Source organism: Myotis daubentonii, chromosome 9 (genome assembly GCF_963259705.1).
Source record: "Myotis daubentonii chromosome 9, mMyoDau2.1, whole genome shotgun sequence".
NCBI classification, from domain to species: Eukaryota; Metazoa; Chordata; class Mammalia; order Chiroptera; family Vespertilionidae; genus Myotis; species Myotis daubentonii.
Window position 1 is genome coordinate 79,486,887 of NC_081848.1, and position 25,884 is coordinate 79,512,770.

The following is a 25,884-nucleotide window of genomic DNA, read 5'->3' on the forward strand; positions in this document are numbered from 1 at the left end:
CCAGTGTGGTCACTTTCGGTCTCTGAGCTTGAAGGCTGCCACGTGGGTCTCCCCTGAGCTTGTCGGGTTTAGTGTGTGGCCCCTTTTTCATCCACAAGCAGAATCAGCCCTGCATTCTTAACCTCTGGATTGGTTGGAGATGGGGATCCCCTAGATCCGTGGTCGGCAAACTGCGGCTGGCGAGCCACATGCGGCTCTTTGGCCCCTTGAGTGTGGCTCTTCCTAAGCCTTAGGAGGACCCTAATTAAGTTAATAACAAGGTACCTACCTGTATAGTTTAAGTTTAAAAAATTTGGCTCTCAAAAGAAATTTCAGTCGTCGTACTGTTGATATTTGGCTCTGTTGACTAATGAGTTTGCCGACCACGGCCCTAGATGACCAGGGGTCCGGCTACTAGATGCCAGGTGGTCTGGACACATGAACATTCTTTCACAAGTTCTTCCCAGGGTTATCTCTAGGATTCATATACACATCTCTAGGCACTGATGCACAACAGAAAAATTCAAGTTCAATTTCCCAGGCCAGTTAAGCAAGAATGGAATCATTTCCTCATACTTCAGTATACCTGATTTTAGTAATATAGTAATATAGTAATTACTATATGTTAGTTCCTCAACGGTCACACAGGGGGTGGAGGCGCAAGCTCCAAACACAGGTGTTTCCCCTTGATGCTATACTCAGGCTCCCTGCAAGTGGGGTGGGGGTGGGGGGCAGGGGAAGGACCTGTCCCATCCACCTACCAGACGATATGTGGGCATTCAAGTCACCTGCTTTCATGCTCTACCTGTGACCCCTAGACAGCGAGGCCACCAACTAAGATCACACTTGGGCTCAGAGACATCTAGAAAGCTGCTGGGCCTGCTCAGCCTCTAGCTAGATCTTGGGGTGGGGCCAAACCCGGGCTCGGTAAAGGGCCCCAGAACCCTGTTGCTCTGCTGGCAGGACTGTAACCCAATCCTTAGCATGTAGGATTTCAGCCCGTTGGCCTCTCTGTGCTCACATGAATATTTTAAGGCTCAGAACTGAAGTAGGGCACGGGCCCTGGGTGCAGCCTGGAAGGGACGGTGAGCACTGCCCCGCCAGGCTCTGCCTCTCCAGCTCCCTAGCGAACCTCCTCGGGGCCAAGCACCTAGTGCTTCCTGGGCCAAAGGTGCTTTTGGTGCAGAAGGAAGGACGAGGCTCCCTGCATCCAGAGGGAGGAGCCCTGGTGGGCCCCAGGTTCTGCCCTTACTAGCTGCCTGCTTTGGACCAATGGCTTCAGCCCTCTTGCCTGAGAGATGCATGCTGATTACGCTCGGCTCACTGCCGGTCATGAACGTTCAAAGAGGCTGGATATGGGCAAAGGGCTGGCACCGTGCTAGACAAGTGGTCCCTCCATTTGGGGGTTGGCAGACTCACAAAGCCCTTCTTCAGAACAGGCCTTGTGATTGGAGCTGGTGGCAGGGCTGGGGCCCATGGGTGGACCCCTCTCTACCCTGGTAGAGGCCCCTGGTCTGCCCTTTGGCCCTGAGGATACCCAAACCTGAGGGCCCTCCTGAGGCCCATCACCCACACCCTCTGTGTCTGCTCTCAGAATTCAGCGTCAATCAAAGAGCTTTTGGAAATTTTTTGATGTCCTGGAAGCAAAGCTTTGTTATGGAACACCCTCCCCCCTGCACCGGTACCTGCCATAACAAATTCCTCTCCGAGTCTTGTCCACTTCCTCCCAATGTCAACATTCTGCTGATCAGAATGTACCTTCCAGTTTGAGTTACTTTCTTACACAACACTGCCTTCCCAAGCTGAGTTGCTACAAGTGTGTGCATTATTCATTACCAAATGCCAGGCGCTGGCAGATGCTATGCCATGCAGCACACCACGTAACAGCAATATGGGGTGCTTCCTTCTTGCTGTGGGCACTGCACACATCCTCTCGTGCACCCCTCACTACAACCCTGTGCCCTGGGGATTGTAATCCCTATTTTACAGTTCAGGAAACTGAGGCTCAGCCCAAAGTCATCCATTCAGCAAATACTTCTTTTTTTTTTTTTTTAATATATTTTATTGATTTTTTACAGAGAGGAAGGGAGAGAGATAGCTAGAAACATCGATGAGAGAGAAACATCGATCAGCTGCCTCCTGCACATCTCCTACTGGGGATATGCCCGCAACCCAGGTACATGCCCTTGACCGGAATCGAACCTGGGACCCTTCAGTCCGCAGGCCAACGCTCTATCCATTGAGCCAAACCGGTTTCGGCAGCAGCAAATACTTCTTGAGTGTCTACAAATATCAGGGCCTACTGGGCACTGTGGTAGAGAACAAGATACATATGCAGAGTCCCCAGTCTCCTGGAGGTTCCAGTCTCCGGGAAGGAGACAGACAATACACAATAAACAGAAAGGCTGGCGCCTGCTCCAATCTAGGAGGAATGCACGAGGCCAGAATGGTGAGGGATTCGATCATCCGCACACCAGGTGGCTGAGCCTGGATGGCTCCAGCACCCAGTGACGGGAGTCAGCGGCTTTTAAAGGTCTTTTTCTGGGCAGAGACTTCTTTACGCATACCCGGAGGGGAGAGGATGGAATGTGGTCACATCAAGTGAAATGTGGTCTCAGCAAAGGGAATGTCCATGTGAAATGACCGGAGAAGCCAGTTCCCGGGAGAGGGGTATCGATTCAATTGCTTGATCCAACATAACAGTCACAAATTCCTAGCTGGGCAGGTGGTGGCGGGTAGCCACATCCAGGCCTATAGCTTCCTTAGCAAAGGTTAATCTTTAAGTGAGCCCTATCCACTGTTCTCGTGCATCTAGGATAACACACCTTTGAACTGTCGGAGTAATTTTCTTTTCCAGATCCCGCAGGGCACCACCACCAACACTAGAGCACAGACTACCGATTTCCTCATTCTTATCTTGCTGCCTGCATATTGTCTCTATGCTGTAAATGTTAAGTATCCTTTAACTATCAGTGTAAAAGATGTGTCTCTCCACTTTGCCTTATATCCAATCCTAGAGATATCCTAGCTTTGCTTTCTCCCACCCCCTCAACCTACCACCAATGGATTTCTTGTGACCCTCAAGTTTTCTTTGATTCTGATATATAAAAGGAGCTGCAAAACTGCCCTTCTCGGGAGCATTTTTTCAATCCAATTCATTGAGATCTTGTTTTGGGCATGTCTTTAACAAATTGGCTCAAATAAATTATTAGTTTTTAATTAGAGAGGACAAGAGCAAGAGAAACATCCATTTTGTTGTTCCTCTTATTTATGCATTCATTGGTTGATTCTTGCATGTGCCTGGCCGGTGATTGAACCTACAACCTTGGCTTAGGCAGGACCACGCTCTAACCAACTGACATACCCGGCCAGGGCAAAATTCTTAGTTTTCCATTGGTTTGGATGTTCTTTTGTGGACACAGTGCTGCCAAGTTCTATGGCTTGGCACTTGAGAAATATGCGGAAAATGAGTCCTTCCTACCAACTTCAGCCTGGCCACGCTGAAGTTCTGGCTGATACACCGACACGTGGGCTCCGCGTTGAAGTTGCTTCCAGTTTCTCCAATTGGCGCTCATGTGGAATGGATGGGCAGTTTTCTGCATGGGGCTTTTTGCTTCCCAGGACTTATTTTCTTGGGAGAAAGTCTTGAGAATGGGGTTGCTAGCTTGAGTCCTATGCATATGTATCACTGTGGGTTTCTCCTTTTGGAAAAACAGTGCATGTCTGGCACTTTTCCTGAGACCTGTGTCCCAGGCCTGGCCCTCATTATACCTCCTCACAGATGGTGCAGCTGTGAACAGCAGGGACTCCTGACTGCCCGGCAGATTCCTCCTCAGCCTTGCAAACCCTGCTCAACCACCCCCCACGTCCACAGGCAGAATGACCCCTTTTTCATGTAAAACCTGTTATGTTAGCATTCCTAGATGCCCAGCTTCCGCAGGCTCAGTATTGGGGGTTTTGCCCCAGCACCATGGGTGGGCACCGACTATATAGAAGGAAGTTTTGTATCCCCATGGAGGCAAAGCACTTCGCACACACAGCCAGGACACCTGCCTCGCCCCTCCCTTAGCCTAGGACTTGGGCCAAGGCTCTCTCAGCCTCCGACTCTCAGCATCTATCACATGGAATGGGAGCAATAGCAGATAAAACTTTCCCAACATCTTTAACGAGGTAACCTCTTACTCCCATAGGGAATTGCAGCCCATAAAGGCGCCGGGAGGTTCTAACAGCCCAACCAGCAGATACCAGAACAAGTTATTTCAAATGAGAGAGGTCCAACCCTTACTTCTGGTGTCCCTTCCTCCTGCCCAGATTTCTAGCATTCCTCTGGGATGACCAGGCTCGTGCCAGGGTACAATGGAAGGGCAGCAATGCAAGGCCCCACCTCCCTGCAGGCTGGTATTTTTAGACAAAGTCCTTGGCTACCTTATCTAAATGGCCAGACTGGAGACCTTGATTTCTCAGCTTTCCAAACATCCAACGGGGCTCCCACCGCACCTCCCTCCTAAACCGCTCCCCCCTACTCCCGCACCCCCCCCCCCCACCCCGTGCTCCCGGCTCCATATAGTGCAACCTCCAAGGCTACCTCCACAGCTGTCCAGTTAAAAGCCCCCCTTCATGATAATCCTTTCTTTCAGTAAGACCGTTTTTCTTGTACCAAGCGCAGCCAAGTAAACACTATTTAAAAAGAGATCTTTGCTGGAGCAGACTGGGAAATTCCTACAAAACAGCCATTTCCTGTGCGTCAGGAGCTGCATTTCCCAAGCAGCCAGGGAAACATCTTGTCCCGGCTCATACCCCGTTAATACAGAATCCGTAATTTTTATATTTATCTGTACCCCAAAGAGGTAGTGAGGGCCGGATTGTGGCCGATGGGGGCAGGGGCCCTCGTTCCCCACCGCGGGCAAAGGTGCGTTAGTCACGGTCACGCGGAGACCTTCTGCGCAGGGGTGGGCGGGGCGGCATCCACAAAGCCCGCAGCCCCGGTGGCACTCACCTTTGGCCAGAGTTTCGGGCAGCGGAGACGGCCCCGCTGCGGGATGCCACCCCGCCCGCGCCCGCCCGCCCAGAGCATCTCGGCCCCGGCGTCCTCAGCACCACGGATAGGGAAACTGAGGCTGCAGGAGGCCTCCCGAGGGCTGGGCCGGCTATGCGGCCTGGAACCAGTCCCCTCTCCCCCCTCTCGGGCCTCGGTTTCCGATCTCGGGACAATCATTCCTCCGGCTCCGGCTCGGAAGGGGCGTGGCCGCGCCCCGAGAACAGTCGTGGGGAAATATTTTAAAAAAACACACCCGCGGAGCTGCAGACCTAGGTGCCTCGTGCCAAGGTCATGCGGAGAGAGAAGCCAGCCTCCGGGCAGGAGCTTCCAGCCGGCCCCCGCCAGGCCCCGGCCTCTAATGTCCTGGGGGTCTGAGGGGGCCCCAGGAAAATTTCGGCCCCCAAATCCAAGCCCGGAGTCCGAACCCCAAGTTCAGGGGCTAGCCCCGCCTCCCACCCCGCCCCAGCCCTCCCTCCGGGTACCGATGCCTCGCTCGCCCATCTCCATCCCCACGAACCGCGCCGCCGTCTCCATGCCCCGCCCCGCCCCGCCCCTCGCGCCGGGCCCGCCCCCTGCGGTCGCAGCGCCCCGGGCGGGGCCGGGGCCGCAGCCAATGGGGAGGCGGCGTATCCAGGGCGTTGGCGGTTGTGACGCGCCGTGCCGACGGGCGGCGGCCAATCAGCGATGAGCTCGAGGGCGGGCCCTGACGCGGGCGGTGCTCCTCGTGCGGCGGCGGCGGTATAGGAGTGAGCGCCGCGGACAGCAGGGCCAGCCGAACGCAGCCGCCGCCGCCGCCGCCACACGCCTCCCGCAGTCTCCGCGCCGCCGAAGCCGCCTAGCGAACCCAGCCCGGCGCGCCCCCAACCGCCGCTGCCCCCTGGCCGGCCCGTCTGCGAGCGGGCGAGCGGCCGCGACGCCCGGCCGGACCCTGAACCTCGCCTTCTCGCGCGTCGGCCGCCCGCGCCTCCTCGGCTGCCTGCCTGGCATGAAGACCAAGTTCTGCAACGGGGGCGAGGCGGAGCCCTCGCCGCTCGGGCTGCTGCTGAGCTGTGGCAGCAGCAGCGCGACCCCGGCGCCCGGCGTGGGGCAGCAGCGCGACGCCGCCAGCGACCTCGAGTCCAAGCAGCTGGGCGGCCGGCAGCCCCCGCTGGCGCTGCCCCCGCCGCCGCCGCCGCCGGCCGACGAGCAGCCGGAGCCGCGGACGCGGCGCAGGGCCTATCTGTGGTGCAAGGAGTTCCTGCCCGGCGCCTGGCGGGGCCTTCGCGAGGACCAGTTTCACATCAGTATCATCAGGTCGGTGGCTGGCGGGCGGGCGGGCGGGGGGACGTGGCCCGCCGCTAGCCGGTCAGGTGACGCCGGGCGGGCGGGCGGGGGCGCGGGGCCGGCGAGAGCCACCTTTCTCGGACGCTTGTGAAGTCCAGGCCAAATCTCGCGAAACAGGCCCCGCGGCCGCCCAAGACCTTCCAAGAGGCAGGCTTTTGAAAAAAAAATAAATAAATAAAGTATTTTTTCCCCCCGGTTGTGTGGGAAAGCCGGTCTCTTCGGAGGAGAACAATACCGTTCGGTCACAGAGTAGTACATTTCGTTCAGAAGCTTAAAACGCGCCTAGAAAGTTCCTTTGAGGCTGAGGATCTTAAATGGAGGAGGGGTGTGATGGCTGGCTTTACAAAAATCACTCGGTAACTTCTTCCAGTGCCTGGCGTCTACGGTTGGATTTTATTTTATTTTTCTCTTCTTTGGAAGAGTCATCTGTGAGCGGTGAAGGGGTAACGTATGCTCCTTCCCCCCAACGCTGTTCAAACCCGGTAGGTGTGTTACTAAGCACAGTTAGGAGGTGTGGCTCCAAAAATCACTGGGGGTAAAATAGAAGGAATTCCCGCCTCCCCACCCCGTTATTTTAAGGTTAAACGTTTTAAAATTTAAGTTTAATCATAAACGTATGGGTGTGTATGTTCACCCATAAAGACCCCCTTGATTTTTGTCTCCACTCTGTTCCCATGGGGGTAACCATTTAACATTTCAGTGTGCATCCTTCCATTTAGACCTTTAAACTGAGGTCTTTTTTTTTTTTTTTTTTTTCCCTGCGAATTTTCTCTGACGTGGCTGACCAGGGTGAGGGCAGTATCTAGCAACTGGCTGGCTGCCACCGAGAATCCCCAAATCCAATTTTAGTCATTCGATGCCTTTTCTGTGCCCAGTCTTTCACCGGAGCTGCATATGCAGCAAACTTAACTGAGCTTCACTTCCTTTTTGTGCCTCTGGCCCCTCTCACAGAGATGCTTATGAGCACTGAGTCAAAAGGCAGAGAAAAGAAAACCAAAAGGTGTTTAGATAATCCCCGAATTGTGTTTTTCATTTCACTTTCCACTTGTTCATTGCTGGTGTGTATGTAGGAAAGCGATTGCCTTTTGTATATTAAACCTTGTATCTTATAACCTTGCTATAGTTGCTTATCTGTTCCAGGAGGGTGGTTTTTTTGTTGTGGTTTTTTTTTTTCAGTCTAGTCCCTTGGATTGTCCAGCTCTGACTGCTGCCCATGTTCTCCTTCCTGGTTCCTCCACAGCTGGCAACACAGGACAGCCCCTCCTCTTCCCCTAAGAAAGAATTATTGGGCCCCAAATGTCAACAGCGCTGAGGTTGAACAACCTTGGAATAGAGGACTGAAGATTGAGCTTTCCTCTTTCATCCATCTGGCCATACTCTTAAAGATTAACCTTTGCTTTGTGGTTGGTGCTAATATGAGCAGCTGACATTATCTCATGTAATCTTCACATAAACCCCTATTAGATACATTATATTATGCTGAGAAAACAGGGTTAGAGTCACTGAGTAACTTGCCCAAAGAGCCAGCAAAAGCCTGTTTTTTCTTTTGTTTGTTTAATTTTTTTAAAATATATTTTTATTGATTTCAGAGAGGAAGGAAGAGGGACAGATAGAAACATCAGTGATGAGAGAGAATCATTGATCGCTGCCTCCTGCAAGCCTCCCACTGGGGATTGAGCCCACAACCCGGGCATGTGCCCTTGACCAGAATCGAACCTGGGACCTTTCAGTTTGCAGGCCAACAACGCTCTATCCACTGAGCGGAAGTGGCCAGGGCATGTTTGTTTGTTTTTTAAATTATGTGTTTTTTTTTAAATATACATTTTATTCATTTTCTACAGAGAGGAAGGGAGAGGGATAGCGAGTTAGAAGCATAGATAAGAGAGGAACATCGATCAGCTGCCTCCAGCACACCCCCCACTGGGGATGTGCCCAAAACCAGGATACATGCCTCCGACTGGAATCAAACCTGGGACCCTTCAGTCCGCAGGCTGATGCTCTATCCACTAAGCCAAACTGGTTAGGGCTTAAATTATGTTTTTAATTGATTTCAGAGAGAGGGAGACAGAGATAGAAACATCAATGATGAGAGAGAATCACCCATCATCTGCCTTCTGCACACACACACACACACACACACACACCCCGCCAGGGATGGAGCTGCAACCTGGGCATGTGCCCTGACTGGGAATTGAACCTTGACCTCCTGGTTCATAAGTCAACACTCAACCACTAAGCCACACCAGCCAGGCTCTTTAGTCATATTGGCTTTTAGATGATGCTCTTGAAACTCCTGGGTCCAGGCCCTAAGCTCTAGTGAGACTTAGGATGTGTGCTGGACTTGATGCCTGTGACTTATGGACAGTTTGCAGTGTTTTCAATGCCATTTTTGTTTTTCAGCAAAATACAGTTGGTTAGGTGCAAACCAGATAACTTAGCAGAAGAAAATCTTTGTGTTAAAGGTTTCTCTGGAGCAGGTGGTTTCTTGGGTTTATCATTGAGCATTGAGCTGCCTCACCTAGATATGAATTCTTTCCCAGATGATTGGAATATGTATAGATTTGTTTTTTAAAATATATTTTTATTGATTTCAGATGGAAGAGAGGGAGGGAGAGAGAAACATCAATGGTGAGAGAATCATTGATTGGCTGCCTCCTGCAGGCCCCCTACTGGGGATCAAGCCTGCAATCCAGGCATGTGCCCTAACCGGAATCAAACCAGGAATTGAACTGTGACCTCTTGGTTCATAGGTCAGTGCTCAATCACTGAGCCACAGTGGTGAGGCAAAATATATCTAGATGTTTTTTGGTGGATGAATGGATAAGCAAAGGTGACATTTACATACAATGGAATATTATTCAGCCTTAAAAGAGGATATTCTGATACCGGCTACAACATAAACCTTAAGGACATTATGCTAAGTAAAATAAGCCAGACACAGAAGGACAAATATTGTATTGGCTTCTGTGAGGTCACCAGAGTTGTCAGATAAATGGAAACAAAGTAGACTGTTGATTTCCAAGGGCTGGGGGAGGGGAGAAAAGGGAGTTAGTCTTTAGTAGATACAGCCTTTTAGTTTTACAAGAAGAAGAAAAAACATTATGGAGATGGATGGTGATGATAGTTGTACAAAAATGTGAATATATAACGGTACACTTAAACATGGTTAAGAGGGTAAATTGTATGTTACTTGTATACTTGGAAACATTTTTTGTGAGATGAAGTTGCAAACATTAAAGCCTCTCCTAGATGTAAATACATACAGGAGCTCCAAGACTCGCCCCTGTACATTGCCTGGTAACTGTAGTCCACGCTTGTTCTACAGCGGAGTTACCACCTGCTTCCTATTGCAGGCTGGGTGCTTGAAGCCCAGGATGTGACATTCACAAGTGCTGATGGGTGCAAGTGGGTTACATGATACAGCTGGAATACATCACGTCTACAAGAATATTCCTCTTTTTTCTTGGGACTGAACAGGTTTTGATGACATCATTGACTCAGATTTTGCTTCCTTTCACAGGTGGACACATGGAGTATAGTCACAGTCTAAGTGAACTTTTCAGAGCACCAAAGTTAATAGTTTTCATAGCCAACACCTAATGGTAGTATTCCGTAAGATGATAGTATTTTGATAAGATGGTAATAGCCTATACTATAATAGACTCTATAGGGATTTGTGAAGTGACCTTTGCTTCCTTTATATGTGCTATAGAACCAAAATGACATCTTGCCCCGATAGCATCGTGGCTGGTGAGGGTACGATGCGTTTCAGGGCCGTGCTGTGGTGGTCCATCCTGAGGAACTGAACATTAGAAAGCGGGGAGGTGGCAGGACCGTATTTTACAGTCACAGCCACCTTCCTTTGCTTCCTCACATTACACTTGGGTTTTTCTTATTATCTGTTCAAGGGGGAGCACAGCTGCGCCTTTTGGTGAACTGATAGGCCTCTGAAATGAAGGGTATTTCCTCAGTTGCCTCATAGGGGGAAATGTCTGTTTTACTTCTCCTTGAAAAATCTACAAATTGCCATTAAGTTTTGAAATCAGTTGTTCTGTATACTGATGTTATAGTAAACTGTTTGACTTGCAGTGACCTAGTAGCAAATTAAGAGGAACTTGATTAAACTTTAACCTTGCCTTACTTGGGGGTTTTATGGGTTTGTCCTGGGTGTCGGTAACATCAGTTTTCCCAGAGGCTTTACTAAGATAGTCACTAAGATAGTGGGCTTGGGAGGATTATGCCGTAGGCTCTGGATCAGTGGGGCTAATGTAGAAAAAGACGAGTGGGGGGAGAAAAAAATAAAGTTTGCTAAATCCAGAACTTTCGCTGAAGTAGAGGGATGAAAAAGTCACCAAGAAACAAATTTGTTTTTCTTATTATAAATTGGTATGAATGAAAAACATTTTGGCTTTTTAAAGGGCTAGATCAGGAGATTCAGGGCAGAGGAGGCCCAGACATAAACAGTACACAGAATGTCGTCTGTTACATGACCAGAAGAAGGAATTTTGTAGGTAGGTTTCAATTCACTGGAGCGCAATTTACTGAAAATTTTCCTTATTTTTATTTCTTTTTTAAAATCCTCATCCCAGGACATGTTCATTGATATTTAGAGAGAGAGGAAGTGGGAGGGGAAGAGGGGAAGGAAGGAGTTGGGGGAGGGGGGAGAAGAGAGAGAGAGACACAGAGATCGGGGATTGAACCTGCAACCTTTTAGTGTACGGGACGATGCTCCAACTGAGCCACCCAGCCAGGGTGTAAGTTGATTCTTGATTAGCTGTATATAAAGAGAAATTGAAATGTTTATTTTTATATCTGATTAATAATCTATAAAAGAAGCTAGGTGGGGGTTGGTGAAGCACACTCAGCTAGGTCCAGAGGACGCTGGTTAGAATTGGCAGCAGTGACTCTGCTCTTCATTTTCCAACGTGTCACTTACACGTGTTGAATGTGACATGAATGTGTTATTTTCATTTTATTTGCTTCATGAGTATGTTATGCCTCCTAAATTTAATTATGATGTGTATGTTTATTATAACGCTGTCCCTGCCAGATGATAAAGTTTGTAGTTTCAATTCAAAGTTTCTAGTTTGAATTCATAATTCTTTGAAATCCTTCAGAGTTCCAGGGATAAAATAAAATATCAACTTGGCCAGATATTTTTTTCCTTGTAATTGATTTTAGAGAGAGGAAGAGGGAGGGAGAGAAACATTGATTTGTTGTTGCATTTATTTATGCATTTATTGGTTGATTCCTGTATGTGTTCTGACCAGGGATTGAACCCACAACCTTGGATTGGGACAACACTCTAACCAACTGAGCTACCCTGCCAGGGCCTTGGGCAGATAATCTTGACGAATTATGCCATATATTGGGCTGTTGGATTTTTGCTATCATTTCTGTTTGACTTGCAGTGACCTAGTAGCAAATTAAGAGGAACTTGATTAAACTTTAACTGAATAAATAGTTATTGAGCATGTTTTCCTAATGTATCTCCTTTTTCCTAGTCATTTTATTTGGCTCATTGGTAACTGGCTTATTTCTGGATGGTTTTCACAGTTTGCATCATCCATAATGGTGACCTTTTGATTGTCATTAAAACATAATCAATGGTTTACTTCCTCCTACTAAGGCCTATTGCGCAACAGAGGGTACAGATAATATAAGAGATGAAGGATTTCCAGGTTGTGCGCCTGTTTCTGGCCAAGCTTGGCCTGCCTGCCTGCCTTCTTTAGGAGTATGGGGATAAACTTTGAATGGAGTTACACAACTTAGAACAGTAGTTCATCTGTTTGCTCTCCCTGTTGACTGAGCTTTCAAGAGGATGTGACAGGAAGGAGAACTAGGACTTTTAACTAATGCTTGTCCTGTTGCTTGGAGCCAGAAGCCCTTGTTGGCTGTGACTGGAGCAGCAGGACAATTCTGATAGCTGTGCATATGGGGCCCTGCCCCCCAGTTGAAAAGAAAGGTGAAGGGTCCCTGTATCCTCTGTCTCCCACCTTCCACCTGCTTTTCCACTTGCTTGCTGGGTGGGGGATGGGGATACTAGAACCTTGAGTTCCCTATCTTTCTTTTCCTCCTCAATTGGGGTAGACAACTAACTGGCCTTGGGGAAAATAGATCCTTAACTCTTGTGAAGGCTCCCAGGTACTCGTGATTGCTTTCTCTTCAGCTACTGAAAAAAAAATCTTAAATATGACTTTTATTTACATCCGGACACATTGTTTCTGTGGAAGCACATTTAGGTTTTTTAGTAGCTTAAGAAAACTCATTACATAGGAAAAAGTCAATTTTCTTATTTTTAAAAAACTTCATTGAAATATAATTCACATACCACAATTCACCCATTTAAAGTGTATGATTTAGTGGTTTTTAGAATACCCACATATATGCAACCATCACAATCAGTTTTAGAACATTTTCATCATCTCAAAGAGAAACTCTGTCCCCTTTAGCCTCCTGCCTCCCTAGCCCTAAGCACTCACTAATCTGACTTCTGTCTTATTGACTTCCTAGTTTTGGACAGTTCTTATGAATGGAGTGCATGTGATTTTTTGTGACTTAAGCATTATGTTTTTAAGGATCATCCATGTTACAGCATATCAGTGATTCATTCCTTTTTTTACAACTGTGGTAAATATACAAAAAATAAAATTTATTACAGTTTTAACCATTTTAAGTGTGCAAGTCAGTGGCATTAAGTACACTCACATTGTTGTGTCACTGTGTCCACCATCCATCTCAAGAATGTTTCTGGCAGAAACCGGTTTGGCTCAGTGGATAGAGCATCGACCTGCGGACTGAAGGGTCCCGGGTTCGATTCCGGTCAAGGGCATGTACCTGGGTTGCGGGCACATCCCCAGTGGGAGATGTGCAGGGGGCAGCTGATGGATGTTTCTCTCTCATCGATGTTTCTAACTTTCTATCTCTCTCCCTTCCTCTCTGTGTAAAATCAATAAAATATATGAAAAAAAAAAGAATGTTTCTGTCCTTCCAAACTACTGAACCTCTGTGCCCATTAAACATTAACTTTGCATTCCCCTTAATGGCCCCTAGCCTTTGAAATTGATTAGCTCAGAGTCTGTTTTTAGTTTCGTGTGTGTTTCCTGAAATGTGGTATATACTTTTGATTTGCAGCTCTGCTGACACCTTGATTTTAGCCCCAGAAGACCTTTTTTCAGGCATTTGAACTCCAGAACTAAAAGATAGTAAATTTGCTGTTTTAAGCCACAAGGTTTCGGTCATATGTTACAGCAGCTGTAGGAAATGAAGACATTTGTTTTGTGCAGGTTTGTACAGACTAGTCTTGATGAAAGGCTCTTGGTGTCCACTTACACCTGTTACCATGCTTAGCTTTGTTTCTTGGGTCTTGTGGCATCAGAGTTAAAAGCAAGGACCCTGGTGCCATACACCTGCGTTTGAATCCTGTCTTAGTCACTTCCTTCCTTGCTGTGTTCCTCAATTTCCTTATCTATAAAATGGGGTGATACCAGTGTCCACCTGTAGGATTGTTGGGAGGATGAAACGAGTTAATCCTTGTCAAATACTTCATGACTCTGAGCCCTTATAGTGACTAATGAAGTCCTCGTTTATAAAGGAGTGAATTTGAGGGTCAGAGGTTTACCAGTAGTGATGTGCCCAAGATTGCACAGCTAATAAGTGGCAGAAGTGGGATTTGAATGCCAGGCTCCCTGGCTCTGAAGCCTGAGGTCTTTCTCTTAGCATGATGCCATCCACAGGAAGATGGGAGTTTACAGTCTAATTAGGGAGCTAAGACTAATTTCCCAATCATTAGAGAGCAGTATAAGCAGTTTTCAAACATAATGGAGGAATTTGGAGAAGAGAGACTTAGTGGGACAAGAGTGCTGCTGTTTGTTGTCATTTTTGGGAAATAGTTATTGAGCATCCACAATTTGGAGGCCATTGGGCCTTAAGAATTGAAGGTAGACATTACCCTGGCCTTCAAGGAGCTAGCAGGGAAGATGGCAAAAGCTGCTTGTGGAGGTTGAACTTTGAACTTGGTCTTAAATGGTAAGTAGTTTTTAGATAGCAAAGAAGGAGGAGTTTCCAGATTGGAAGAACTCAAGTTAGTGGATGTGGTGATAAGCTTTATCAGTTAGCACTTATAACAGAAAACTCCAGAGTAACAGTAGCTTAAATCACATAGAAATGTGTTTTCCTCTGTGTTAGAGCTCCAGAAGTCACCAGCCAAGCCAGTCTGGAAGCTCCACAGGCTAGACGGGGATGCAGGCTCCTTCCAGCTAACTGCTCTGCCATTCCTAGGATGTGGCCCTTATTCTCATAATCTAAGAAGCTGCGAAAGCTCTGGCCATTTATGCCAGTCAGGCTCTTGCAAAAAAACTGGATTAATACTAGGTACTTTGACATAGAGAACTTAATATAGGGAATTGGATGGACAGGTGTGGAGGGAACCGAAAAGGCAGAAGTGTTTAAAATAATTAATTGTATGAAGCAGTCCTACCCTGGGCCTTGGAGAACCAAAAGGGAAGAGGTCAGAGTTATCAGAACCTGTAAGTTCTGAGGAGGGCCCCACAGAATTAGGATACAGCCTCCGAGGAGAGGGCACTGCTTGGCAATTCCTGGTATCTCAACTTGAGAAGTGTCCCTGTGGAGCCAGAGCCCCGACCTCTGAGCTGGTACCTCTGAGAGGGTGTTCTGGGGCTGGTTGTGGAACAGCTGCCATGGCTGGAACAGGAAGCAACACACCTTCTCCCTCTTGCCTTCCAGGCCCCTCCAGTGCCACAGGGCCCCACTGCCCATACCCAATGGGGAGCATCTGATCACAGTGATCTGGAACTGGTATAGTCCCAATCCGGCATCATAGCAGAAAACAGATGGGTTTGGAGCTCAGAGACAATAGTTCAGCAATTGACACACCATCATTTTCTTGTTTATTAGGGTGGAAGGTGGGGAAGAGAGAAGGGCAAAGTGGGAACTTGTCTTATGTTGATTTCCCAGAAGTCACACAAATAGGCCTTTTACGTTTTATTTGCCAACACTTGGTAGCATGGGCCCACTTAGCTGTAAAAGTATCTGCTAAGTATAGTTTTAATACAGGGCACTTTCCGTCTGAATAAACCTGGGTTCTAGCAAGGAAAGGGAGGTGAATATCTGCCACAGGAGCAGAACTGTCAGAGTTGTTAGACTGATGTCGATGTAGCAACATTAATAACCTCCAGGCAAAAAAAATTCCTGTTATCTTTCCTGCCTGCACAAGTTGAAGTGTTCTCTCTTGCTTTGTATTTCTTTTATTTTTTATTAATTTCAGAGAGGAAGGGAGGAGAGAGATATGGAAACATCATTGATGAGAGAGAATCATTGATTGGCTGCCTCCCGCACGCCCCGCACTGGTGATTGAGCCCCCAACCCGGGCATGTGCCCTTGACTGGAATCGAACCCGAGACCTTTCAGTTTGCAGGCCAGTGCTCTATTCACTGAGCCAGATCGGCTAGGGCTGCTTTGTATTCCTTGACAGAGCTTGTCATTGTATGCTCACAAATACCTACATAATTGGGCATGTGGTGATGTAGATTAGCTTTGTATTTTAGCCTTACTTTTGGCATCATATTTTGACTAGGCTGGACTGTTCATGGATGGAACAAGGAATAGTGGCTCCCTGACTGGGGATGTTATTTTAGAAAGCTGTGGTTCGATTTGCTGGTAACTTTTTGTACAAAAGTTGGTTATATACTGCCATCCAGTATGGATGCATCTGACAGGCTCAGGATGTGCTGCAGCACATAGTTGCAAACACTGTCCCCCGATTTTGAACTCTGTCTTATAGTTTTATGTCTGCTTTCTTCATCAGAGTGGACATTTTTTGAGGGCAGGGACCAGATCCTATTTTGGTTTTGTATTACCCTAGCTTCTAGCAGAGTGCTGTGCTTATGTAATAACTAGAGCCTGGTGCACATATTTGTGCACTGGTGGGGTCCCTCAGCCTGGCTTGTGATCAAGGCCTATCAGGGGGCCGGCTAACCCCGGGGGAGGGAGGGGCTGTGGGAGTTTGGCTGTGGGAGTGCACTGACCACTAGGGAGCAGCTCCTGTGTTGAGTGTCATAGCAACTGGTTGACTGGTTGTTCTGGTTGTTTGGTCGTGTAATGGTCACTTAGGCTTTTTTTTTTTTTAATATATTTTATTGATTTTTTACAGAGAGGAAGGGAGAGAGAGAGAGAGTTAGAAACATCGATGAGAGAGAAACATCGATCAGCTGCCTCCTGCACATCTCCTACTGGGGATGTGCCCGCAACCCAGGTACATGCCCTTGACCGGAATCGAACCTGGGACCTTTCAGTCCGCAAGCCGACGCTCTATCCACTGAGCCAAACCGGTTTCGGCGGTCACTTAGGCTTTTATATATATATAGATTACTCAAGATTTATTGGCTAGTTAGGATTTAGTGGCTCTTAAGTTAGTAGAGGTAAGGTGCCTCTTGCCTGTAATTCCTGATTGTACACTATTTTTTATTCTGCAGTTTAACTCCAATCTCTGCATTAACTAGCCTTCTTCTATACCCAGTCATTTCTAACCCAGGCAGGTGATTTGTCCTCAAGGCTATTTCTTCCTGTTTGAATGACCTCTGTAACTTGTTTCTTGTCTTCACTAGTCAAAATGGATGGGTTAGGGTAATGAGATCTTGCATTTCTTCTGAATGCTCCAAGAATCACTTAATGTTGCAGGTTTTTTGAAAAGGCTTGTTAGTCAAAATTGGTTGAGAGCCCTGACTGGTTTGGCTCAGTGGATGGAGCGTCGGCCTGCAGACTGAAGGGTCCCGGGTTCGATTCCGGTCAGGGGCATGTGCCTTGGTTGCGGGTGCATCCCCAGTGAGGGGTTTGCGGGGGACAGCTGGTCGATGTTTCTCTCTCATCCATGTTTCTGGCTCTCTATCCTCTCCCTTCCTCTCTGTGAAAAATCAATGAAATATATTTTTTAAAAAATTGGTTGAGAAATTTTTACTGACATGGGCATAGAAGAGGTAGATCTTGGAATTATACTTCAAATGGAAAGTTCTGGAGGAAATGGAATCTGCTATAATGGAGGTTTGGGATCATAAAAGAATGTGGGGTTGAAGGACTGCATCTGGGATTCCCCCATTGCCAGTGCTGGAGAGAGTATTCCTGGTCCTTGTCATTCTCCAGAGGCCAGTGCCATGTGTGCGGCACACGTGTGATTAAAAAAACCTCTCCCCCAGTGCTAATCTAGAAGGACAGATTGGGGGATTTACCTGTTTTTTGTTGTTGTTGTTTTTTGTTTTTGTTTTTGTTTTTCCAGAGAAGAAGGGAGAGGGAGGAGAGAGAGAAAAATCAGTGATGAGAGAAAAATCATCAATGGACTACCCCTGTACTGGGAATCTAGCCCATAGCCCGGTCATGTGCTCTGACTGCGAATTGAACCATGACCTCCTGGTTCATAGGTCGACACGCAACCAGTGAGCCCCATTGGCTGGGAAGGGTTTGCCTATCCTATATAATAAAAGCCTAATTTCGTCCGTTCAACCAAAGTGTAATATGCTAATGATACTCTAAGGCCACTCAACCGCTCGCTATGACATGCACTGACCACCAAGGGGCAGACGCTCTGACCGGAAGGTTAGCTTGCTGCTGGGGTCTGGCCTATTAGGACTGGGCAAGATGGGCCCTTCACGTCCTGGAGCCCACCTGTGGTCCCTTGCCATCTGGCCAATCTCCCACATCCCTCCCTGGCCCCCATTGTGTGGCTGTGGGGTCCCTCAGCCTGGCCTGCGCCCTATTACAATCTGGGACCTCTCGGGATGTCAGAGAGCCAGTTTCAGCCTGATCCCGCAGGCTGAGCCAAGGGACCCCACTGGTGCACAAATTCGTTTACCGGGCCTCTAGTTTTGATCATGGAATTGATCTGAAAATTGTGGAGTTAATCATTTATGTTGCAAGTATGATGAGAGAATGAATGAAGACTTAGAACCATGCTTGTGGGGTCCTCACTTCCCATCCATCGTAGTTATCCAAGGAGAGTGACTTAGTTGACCTTCAGAATACAGGTATTTACCACCCTCTTATTTCTCACAGAGGTGGCCTCAGTAACATGCTGTTCCTGTGCTCCTTACCCGACACTGTGGCCACTGTTGGTGACGAGCCTCGGAAAGTGCTCCTACGGCTGTATGGTGCGATTTTAAAGATGGTGAGTTCCTGGGCTACTTAGGGACGGGAGGGACCTGTTAACAGTTTTAATTGTCTTTCCTAAACTACCTGGGAAGAGATTTTAAATGTTTTAGTGGTGTTACTAAAGCTATTTAAATATATTACTTTCATTTTAATTGGGCTGTACAACTTGGCTTTTGTTTCTATTCTAAGTGAATTCCTGTTTTTACTTATTATTTATTAGGAAACTAGTGCAAACACTTTATGTCCACAGGAAGTATAATGTTGGTTAAATCTTAAAGAGTGCCTGATGATGCTCCGGGTTTTCAGCTCAGACTTAGGTTGTGAACTTCTGATGTGGAGAAGGTGTTTTTATAGCATGATCACAGGCTTCACAGGGGGTCCCAGGGGCAGAGTTGACCTCAGGGAAGTAGAATTTATTAACTGGCTCCTTGGAGATTTCTTTAAAACTTTAAATTTGTTAGATTTACAATCTTTCCTAATTTTTATATTACTTAAATAATTGAACCTAATTTTAATTAAAGTACCTTATTTGTTGAATTGTCTTAATCTATTATAGGATATCCCAAATGTCTGGGTTTGTAAAACTATTTTTAATACCGTGAGTTTACCATTTTACTGACCACATATACAAATGTTTGGTGGATATATTTCTGTGGTAGAATTTTGATACTCACTTAAATCCTCTTTGGAAGGGCCCATTTTTTATCTTTATAAAATGGAGAATAGTTTTCTGACTTAATTTTTAAAACACTTGTCTCAGCTCAATCTAAAAAGCAGGTTATGTCCATGTCTATGATAATTCAATTATGTTTAGAAATATTAATACTTAAGATTGGCACTCTATATGTTAATTCATTGAAAATTTGTCATAATTTGACTGAATCTTTTCACTGGATAATTTTTCCTTGACCCTGACAAGCTGTGAAAGTGGTTAGGATCTGAAAGAGTTGGAAACAAGTTAGTCTGCTGTGAGATTGTGTGCACTTTGCTGAGGAAATCTGAGGCCATTTACAGTTAGGTATATACAGCTGCATTGCAGCTGACCTTGACCCTGACAATGCACAAGCAGAAAAGATTTTTGTGTTTGCCATGCAGTTTGTTTTTTTAATCTAATCAAGTTGCAGTTTCAAATCACAGTTTTTGAAATACCCAATTGATGTCCTTTCGGCTCTTTTAATAAAGTCAGTCCTTAGCCACTTTATTTGAGGACTTTTTCATTCTGTAACAAACCCCATTTCTGTTTGTCTTTGTGTGCTTTGATTTAAGCAATAGTTTTAAAACACTTTAATAACCAGCTATTAGAATTGCATGTAATAGAAGACTATTGTTTAAATCTGATTTATGAGGCTTTCATTTATATTTATAATTTAAATAGTAATGTTTTAAATGTGTACTCCTAGACCGTGGCAGGCTAGCTCAGTTGGTTGGAGCATCATCCCGAAACAACAAGGTATGGGTTTGATCGCTGGTCAGGGCACATACAAGAAGCAACCAATGAATGCATAAATAAGTGGAACAACAAAGTGCTGTTTTTCTCCCAAACCAATAAAAAGAATAATTAAAATAAATAAATATGCATTCCGCACTCCTCTAGATGCTAGCTAGACTAAGTGAGGCGGCAGGCCCTGTGCTCTGTCTAGAGCAGAGATGTGATGACGGAGGTGAGGCAGATGCTCTGGATCTGTGTTGTCCAGGATGCTGGTCACCAGCTGCATGTGGCTGATTTAATGCTTAAAATGTGGCAAGTACAGCCAAGAAATGAACTTTTAAATTGTATTTAATGTTAATTAATTTAAATGGAAGTAGTCACATGCAGCTGGTTGCTACTGCATCAGACAGCACAGCTCTAGAACAGGCTGCCTTCCTGGGAGGTCACTTAGTAAGAGCCAGCTACAACACACCTGTGACTTTCCCTAACAGAAATTCACTCTCCGTAGTTATATGTTGTCCTTTTAAATTTTTTAGCAGCCTAGAATTATTATCTTATAGTAAGTACTTAGGTACAGTAGAAATGTCTGGAAATAGAATTTAACAGAATTCTATGTTCCTATTTGTTTTAAAGGGGAAAAATAGACTGTTGGGTAACTCTGAAAATAAATAGCAGAATAATTGAAGCCACTTAACATGGAATTAACACTTACCAAACTAATAGAATGGAATATATTTTACATACAGTTCTAATTGGTAGGGGGATACTCTACATTTAGTTTCTTTTTTTTTTTAATATATTTTTATTGATTTTTTACAGAGAGGAAGGGAGAGGGATAGAGAGTTAGAAACATCAGTGAGAGAGAAACATCTATCAGCTGCCTCCTTCACACCCTCTACTGGGGATGTGCCCCCAACCAAGGTACATGCCCTTGACGGCATTCGAACCTGGGATCCTTCAGTCCACAGGCCGACGCTCTATCCACTGAGCCAAACCAGTTAGGGCTAGTTTCTTGATTATATTTTTATTAGACAAATTTAGTTTCCATTTCTGAAACTGCATCTACTGATGACAGCTGGAAACTATGGCTGGAGCATGTTGGGTATAAAAGGAAACGAGTAGCTGACAGGGTGGGTAATAAGCCAGTGTTGACTGTCTCATGATTGACTTACTTAACTAGACAATAAACACATTTTTCTTGGGGGGGTGGGGGGAACTGTTTCTTTGCCTCATAGGTGGGAACCTATTTTCAGCATAATTATTCGATTGAGTCCTTAGTTCAAGTATCCTTTTTTTTTTTTTTTTTTTTAGAAATTGAAGTTTGAACCTAGAAAACTATGAAACCTACAGCTTCAAATTTAAATATTTTCGGTCCCCAGGTTCTTCAGGATTTATCAGGGGCACCTCTTGCCAGTTAGACTTTTAGACATTAAGACTACTTTTGACAACACTAGGAGGGGAAATGCATGGACTCCCAGACAAGACCACAGCAAGAGAAGAAAAGGAGAGGTAGACTGAGGACCAGAAAGAGGCGAGCCAGGCAGCACTTGTCATGTGCTTTAAAAGCTGAGCTTTCACAACACTGTCAGGGTTTTTACCATGAAAGTAAATTCTTTTCCAAATATTTTCAACTCAGTTAAAAATTCTCTGATATCTTATCAACTCTTTGAATCTGGCCTATAAGGGAAGGAGAGATATTTACAATCTACAATGACACTTTTGTTCCCAAAACAACAAAATTGCCAGTAACTTGTCAGGATTGGCATTAAGATACATAGCTGAAGGCAGAGTTAAATGTAGTACAGTGCAAATATTATACTTGCCTTTTTTACTTTATGTTAGATGAAAGCAGACACATCTCTACACATGATTGTGCATTTATTGAAATATAATTGGTATAACCTAAATCGGCTATATAAATGCAGTTGTAGCATCCTTTTGAGGTGGGTTAAAATAAGCTCCTTCCTTTAAATATCTTAATTGATGACTACATAATATGTATTTTCTCATAATACTTTGCTGTTTTGCTTAATTATATGATAGACTAGTTTAGTTTAATGTGTTCCTTTCCCCCCTTTCTCCTTGTTTTAAGCTTTTGACATTTTTAATCTCTGTGAGAATAAAATATTAAATAGAAATAATTCTTTGATTTATATTTATAGTCATTTACAAATGACTTGGTTTGAAATAATGAGATATTTCTCAACTTTTTTGTTTTTCCTTACCTTGGTGTTGTGAGATGTCTAACTTCCTTTATTTCCATAGTGGCAGGGAAATGGCTCCTGTTTGGTGCAGTTCACTAAGGGTTAAGTAGCAGAAAGCCAAGGTAAAACCTTCCAATTGGTCTAAGGCCCAGTTTTTGTCCCTTAATTTTATATAAGATGAGCTATAAGCAGACTTCCTAATTGTGTCCTGGAGGCCTTATTTAGGATTTGTGTCCCTTAAAAGGGGCTTATTAAAAGTCCTGTGTTAGACAAGGGAAAGAATGTGTCCATTGGAGAATATAAATAAAAGAAACACAGCTTTGAAAAACAGCTGTACAATATTATTTGTAGGGAATTATTAAACAAAAATATTGGTGTAATCTTAAAATATAACATGTCAATATAATTTAGTGTCTGTTTCACAGGCTAGCTCTAATTTTAATTTTAATGCGGAGAGGGTTATTTACATTTGCTATGTAGTCGATGAAAACTGAATTCAACTATAAAATTGCCCCTACCTTAAAGTAGGATGGTTTAATAGGAGTTTTTTGTTTTGTTTTGGGTTTAATAGGAGTTCTGAGAAGAAGTGCTAGTTTAACTTTTGCCATTGTGGTAAGAAATGTCATTGCTAGAAAAGAGCTTGACATGATAAAATTAGCTATAAATGTAACTTGATTTTTTTCCTTTCTGATACTGGGAAGGAACATGAGCTCTGCAGCGTCCAGTAGCAGCCTTTTCAAAGAAGCAAGTTTGGCTGATTACAAATAACCAGTTTGCTTATTTATCATGACTTGTGGAAGACACAAATGTCAGTACGTATTGTTCATTCAGTGTAACCTGTGCCAGTTGGCGGAAGTCTCAGAGGATTGCTTTGTCCCTTCCTCTGTCAGAACAGTGACTGTGTTGAGCCAATCCCTCCTGTGCATGAATAGAGAGATTTGGCCTCACCGTTTTTGTACGGTCTCACAGGCATGGATGTTTATAATATACATCAAAGATCTCTAGAGTGTTGTCTGGGAAATGTTTTGTTTTTTTGAGTAATAGAAGGCTAATATTAGTGCTTGTTTGAGTACTAACCATAATACAATTAAAGGTATCAAGGCACAACGCAGATATGTGTTAGTGATTCAGAAGATTAAAATTTGGTACATGGTCTTTTTTGAATGCAGAAAACAAAATGTGCTCTTCCCGGTTTCCTCTTAACCCCAGTTTAATTAAAAATTAACTCACAATAAAATATAGAACAGCCCATAGATAGTTATTAGTAAACTATTGGCTCCTGAGAAATGGACATTTCTCTTTGCAACTAAGGTCACCTTTACTGTGCAGACAGTATGACTGAGGCCCCTTCATAAAGAGCCCCACTTTGTCCCAAGTGACTGAAAGCCATGTCCCTGGTAACTGAATACTCTGAATTCTATATATTTTTCTCATTATATTAGGTTATCATGAGTTTAAGTTGTGTTATTTATTCTGCTTTAAAATAACAAATTCCACTGTACTTTGAGTATGCTGTAATTATATCTGTATCTAAGGTAGTCAAACTTCCCTCTCAGAAATCAAACTTTTCTACTTTTGTATTCCCATTTGGTCCACCTAGTATTTCTTTTAGCTACAACTCGACAAAGATAGTCACCAAATTACGATCTGTAGTCCTTCCATACCTGCTTTGGTGCCTTCTTTTGATAACTAAATAAACCACACACAACTGTGTCTAATTTTGACATATACAAAGTGTCTTTGTCTTGTTGGTCTTAAATTGTGTTTGAGATTTATAGCATGAAACCAACACAGATTTCTGGCCCCTGGAACGATGATGTGACCGCAGCCCACCCCTCTTGGGAAGGAATGTCTTTGTGTTGGGTGGCATGAGGGCATTGGGGGTAATGTACCACTTTAGCTGTATGTGCATGTGTTCTCTGCTGCAGGCTTGTCCATGCGATCGTGCCTGGAGCACTCTGGTTTCCAGGTGACAGACACGATTCACGGTATAGTATGAGTCCTCTGAAGTCGGAGCATTCTCTACAGCTTTAATTTCCTTCTTTTAGTTCTTGGTTTCAAGAAATGCTTTTTAAAAAGAAAGTTGTAATGCTTTTTTGTTAAGTAGCACCAGCTACAGTTTGTGCTGTGTTTAAAGAGGTTCAGTGATTAAGATGTCAGAATATTATATATTGAATATTCCACTTTTTGTTTTTTGAGGGGTTTTGCTTTGTTTTTGTCCTAGGTAAATCAGATCCCCTTCTTCTGTTTCCTCAGTAGAAAATGACAGACATTCAGTTATTTTAGAAATTTATGGGCCTCAACCTGAGAAATCAATTGAAGTGTTAACCTTCTTCCTTCATATCACTTCCAGCATTGTATTGAGGTTTTGGTCAGAGTTGGAAACAAACTTTCTTCCTTGTCTGATCAGCTAGTATCCTTTTTCCTGCCTTTGGTGGGTCCCTGGTAGCTTTATCAAGCTCAGCAATGCTGATCCGGTGTGGAAGCATACACAGGCCTGAGGGGCCAGGGCACTCTCTCTCCCTGGAAACAGGTTGCTTCCAAGTCAATCCTTGGACTGTTTATGCCGAAGGTACTTTCACCTCTGATGCCTCAGGAGTCCTGGGGCAGCTGATTACCCTGGGTCAGACATACATTTTAGGAAGGTCCTGAAAGGAGCCTTCTTTACCAAGAGCTGCTCACCTATCTTTATTGGCTTAGTCTGTAGAAGTTCTAGTCTCCTGTGATGTTCATCAAGTCACCCAATTTTACAGAATTCCAAAGAATGTTCCTTGGGATAATTGAAGATACTCTAGAGACTACCGCAAAATATTAGAACTTACTTGTCTGTCTAAATTCTCATAATTCATATGTGCTCATTAAATAATCACATAGGCTCTATTTTAAATCATTGCATTGTCATCTAACATTTAAATATGTTCTGTAAAATATTTTCAGGAAATGCTGTAAGAAACCATAAAAGCAATAATTTACATCAAAAATATAATTACAGTGAAAAACTCCTAGAAATCCTGGAGAAGTAAGGTTAGGGTCCATGGTAACATTAAGAAGAAAGCGTGCTGCAGAATTGTAATAGAAACAGCTGCATGACTGCTGTACCTTCTGTGGAGTTAAGATTCTCAAGCTTTTTCCACCCCAGCTCAGCAGAGAGGAATCCAGTCCCATCATTAATAGGCATGGTGACAGGTGCCATCCCTGTACTGAGAACCTGTTCTCTCCTGGAGAATTGAGTGTGGTCAGAAACCAGGGTGAATCTTAGAAGTCTTCAGAGCTGCAGGCTGCACAGTAAAGAAGCCCATGTCATTCCAGGTCCAGTGTTACTGAGCATTCAGAAGAGGACGAACAACTGTTATTGTCAGGGTGAACATGAGAGACTGGGTGTGGGTCAGGACTCAGCTCTCAAGTGTAATCCCAGGTCAATGGAGAGAGAGGGGATTTTCCTGGACCACACCTTAGATGCCCTAGAGGCTGAGTCTAGCTAACATTTGGATTATTCTTTCTTATTCACTCATTTCTGGATTCCAAAGCACTTTTTAAAAAATATATTTTTATTGATTTCAGAGAGGAGAGAGAGAGAGAGAGAGAGAGAAACATCAGAGAGAATCATTGATCGGCTGCCTCCTGCAAGCCCCCCTACTGGGAATCGAGCCCACAACCTGGGCATGTGCCCTTGACTGAAATTAAACCTGGGACCTTTCAGTCTGCAGGCCGATGCTCTATCCACCACTGAGCCAAACCGGCTAGGGGTCCAA

At 44.9% G+C, this 25,884-nt stretch overlaps 1 protein-coding gene across 3 annotated transcripts in view; it reads left to right on the top strand.

Annotated features, from left to right (window-relative positions):
- The first annotated feature begins 5,752 nt into the window (after window positions 1–5,752).
- Window positions 5,753–25,884, top strand: part of CHKA (choline kinase alpha) — a 45,134-nt gene continuing 25,002 nt past the window's right edge. Inside the window, exons 1-2 of one of the 3 annotated variants that reach the window (XM_059709870.1) lie at window positions 5,753–6,310; window positions 18,404–18,515. In XM_059709870.1, coding sequence (XP_059565853.1) covers window positions 6,003–6,310; window positions 18,404–18,515 — 420 coding nt within the window. In that variant the 5' untranslated portion in view covers window positions 5,753–6,002. The remainder of the gene's footprint in view (window positions 6,311–18,403; window positions 18,516–25,884) is intronic. The other 2 variants (XM_059709871.1, XM_059709872.1) reach the window with 2 other exon arrangements.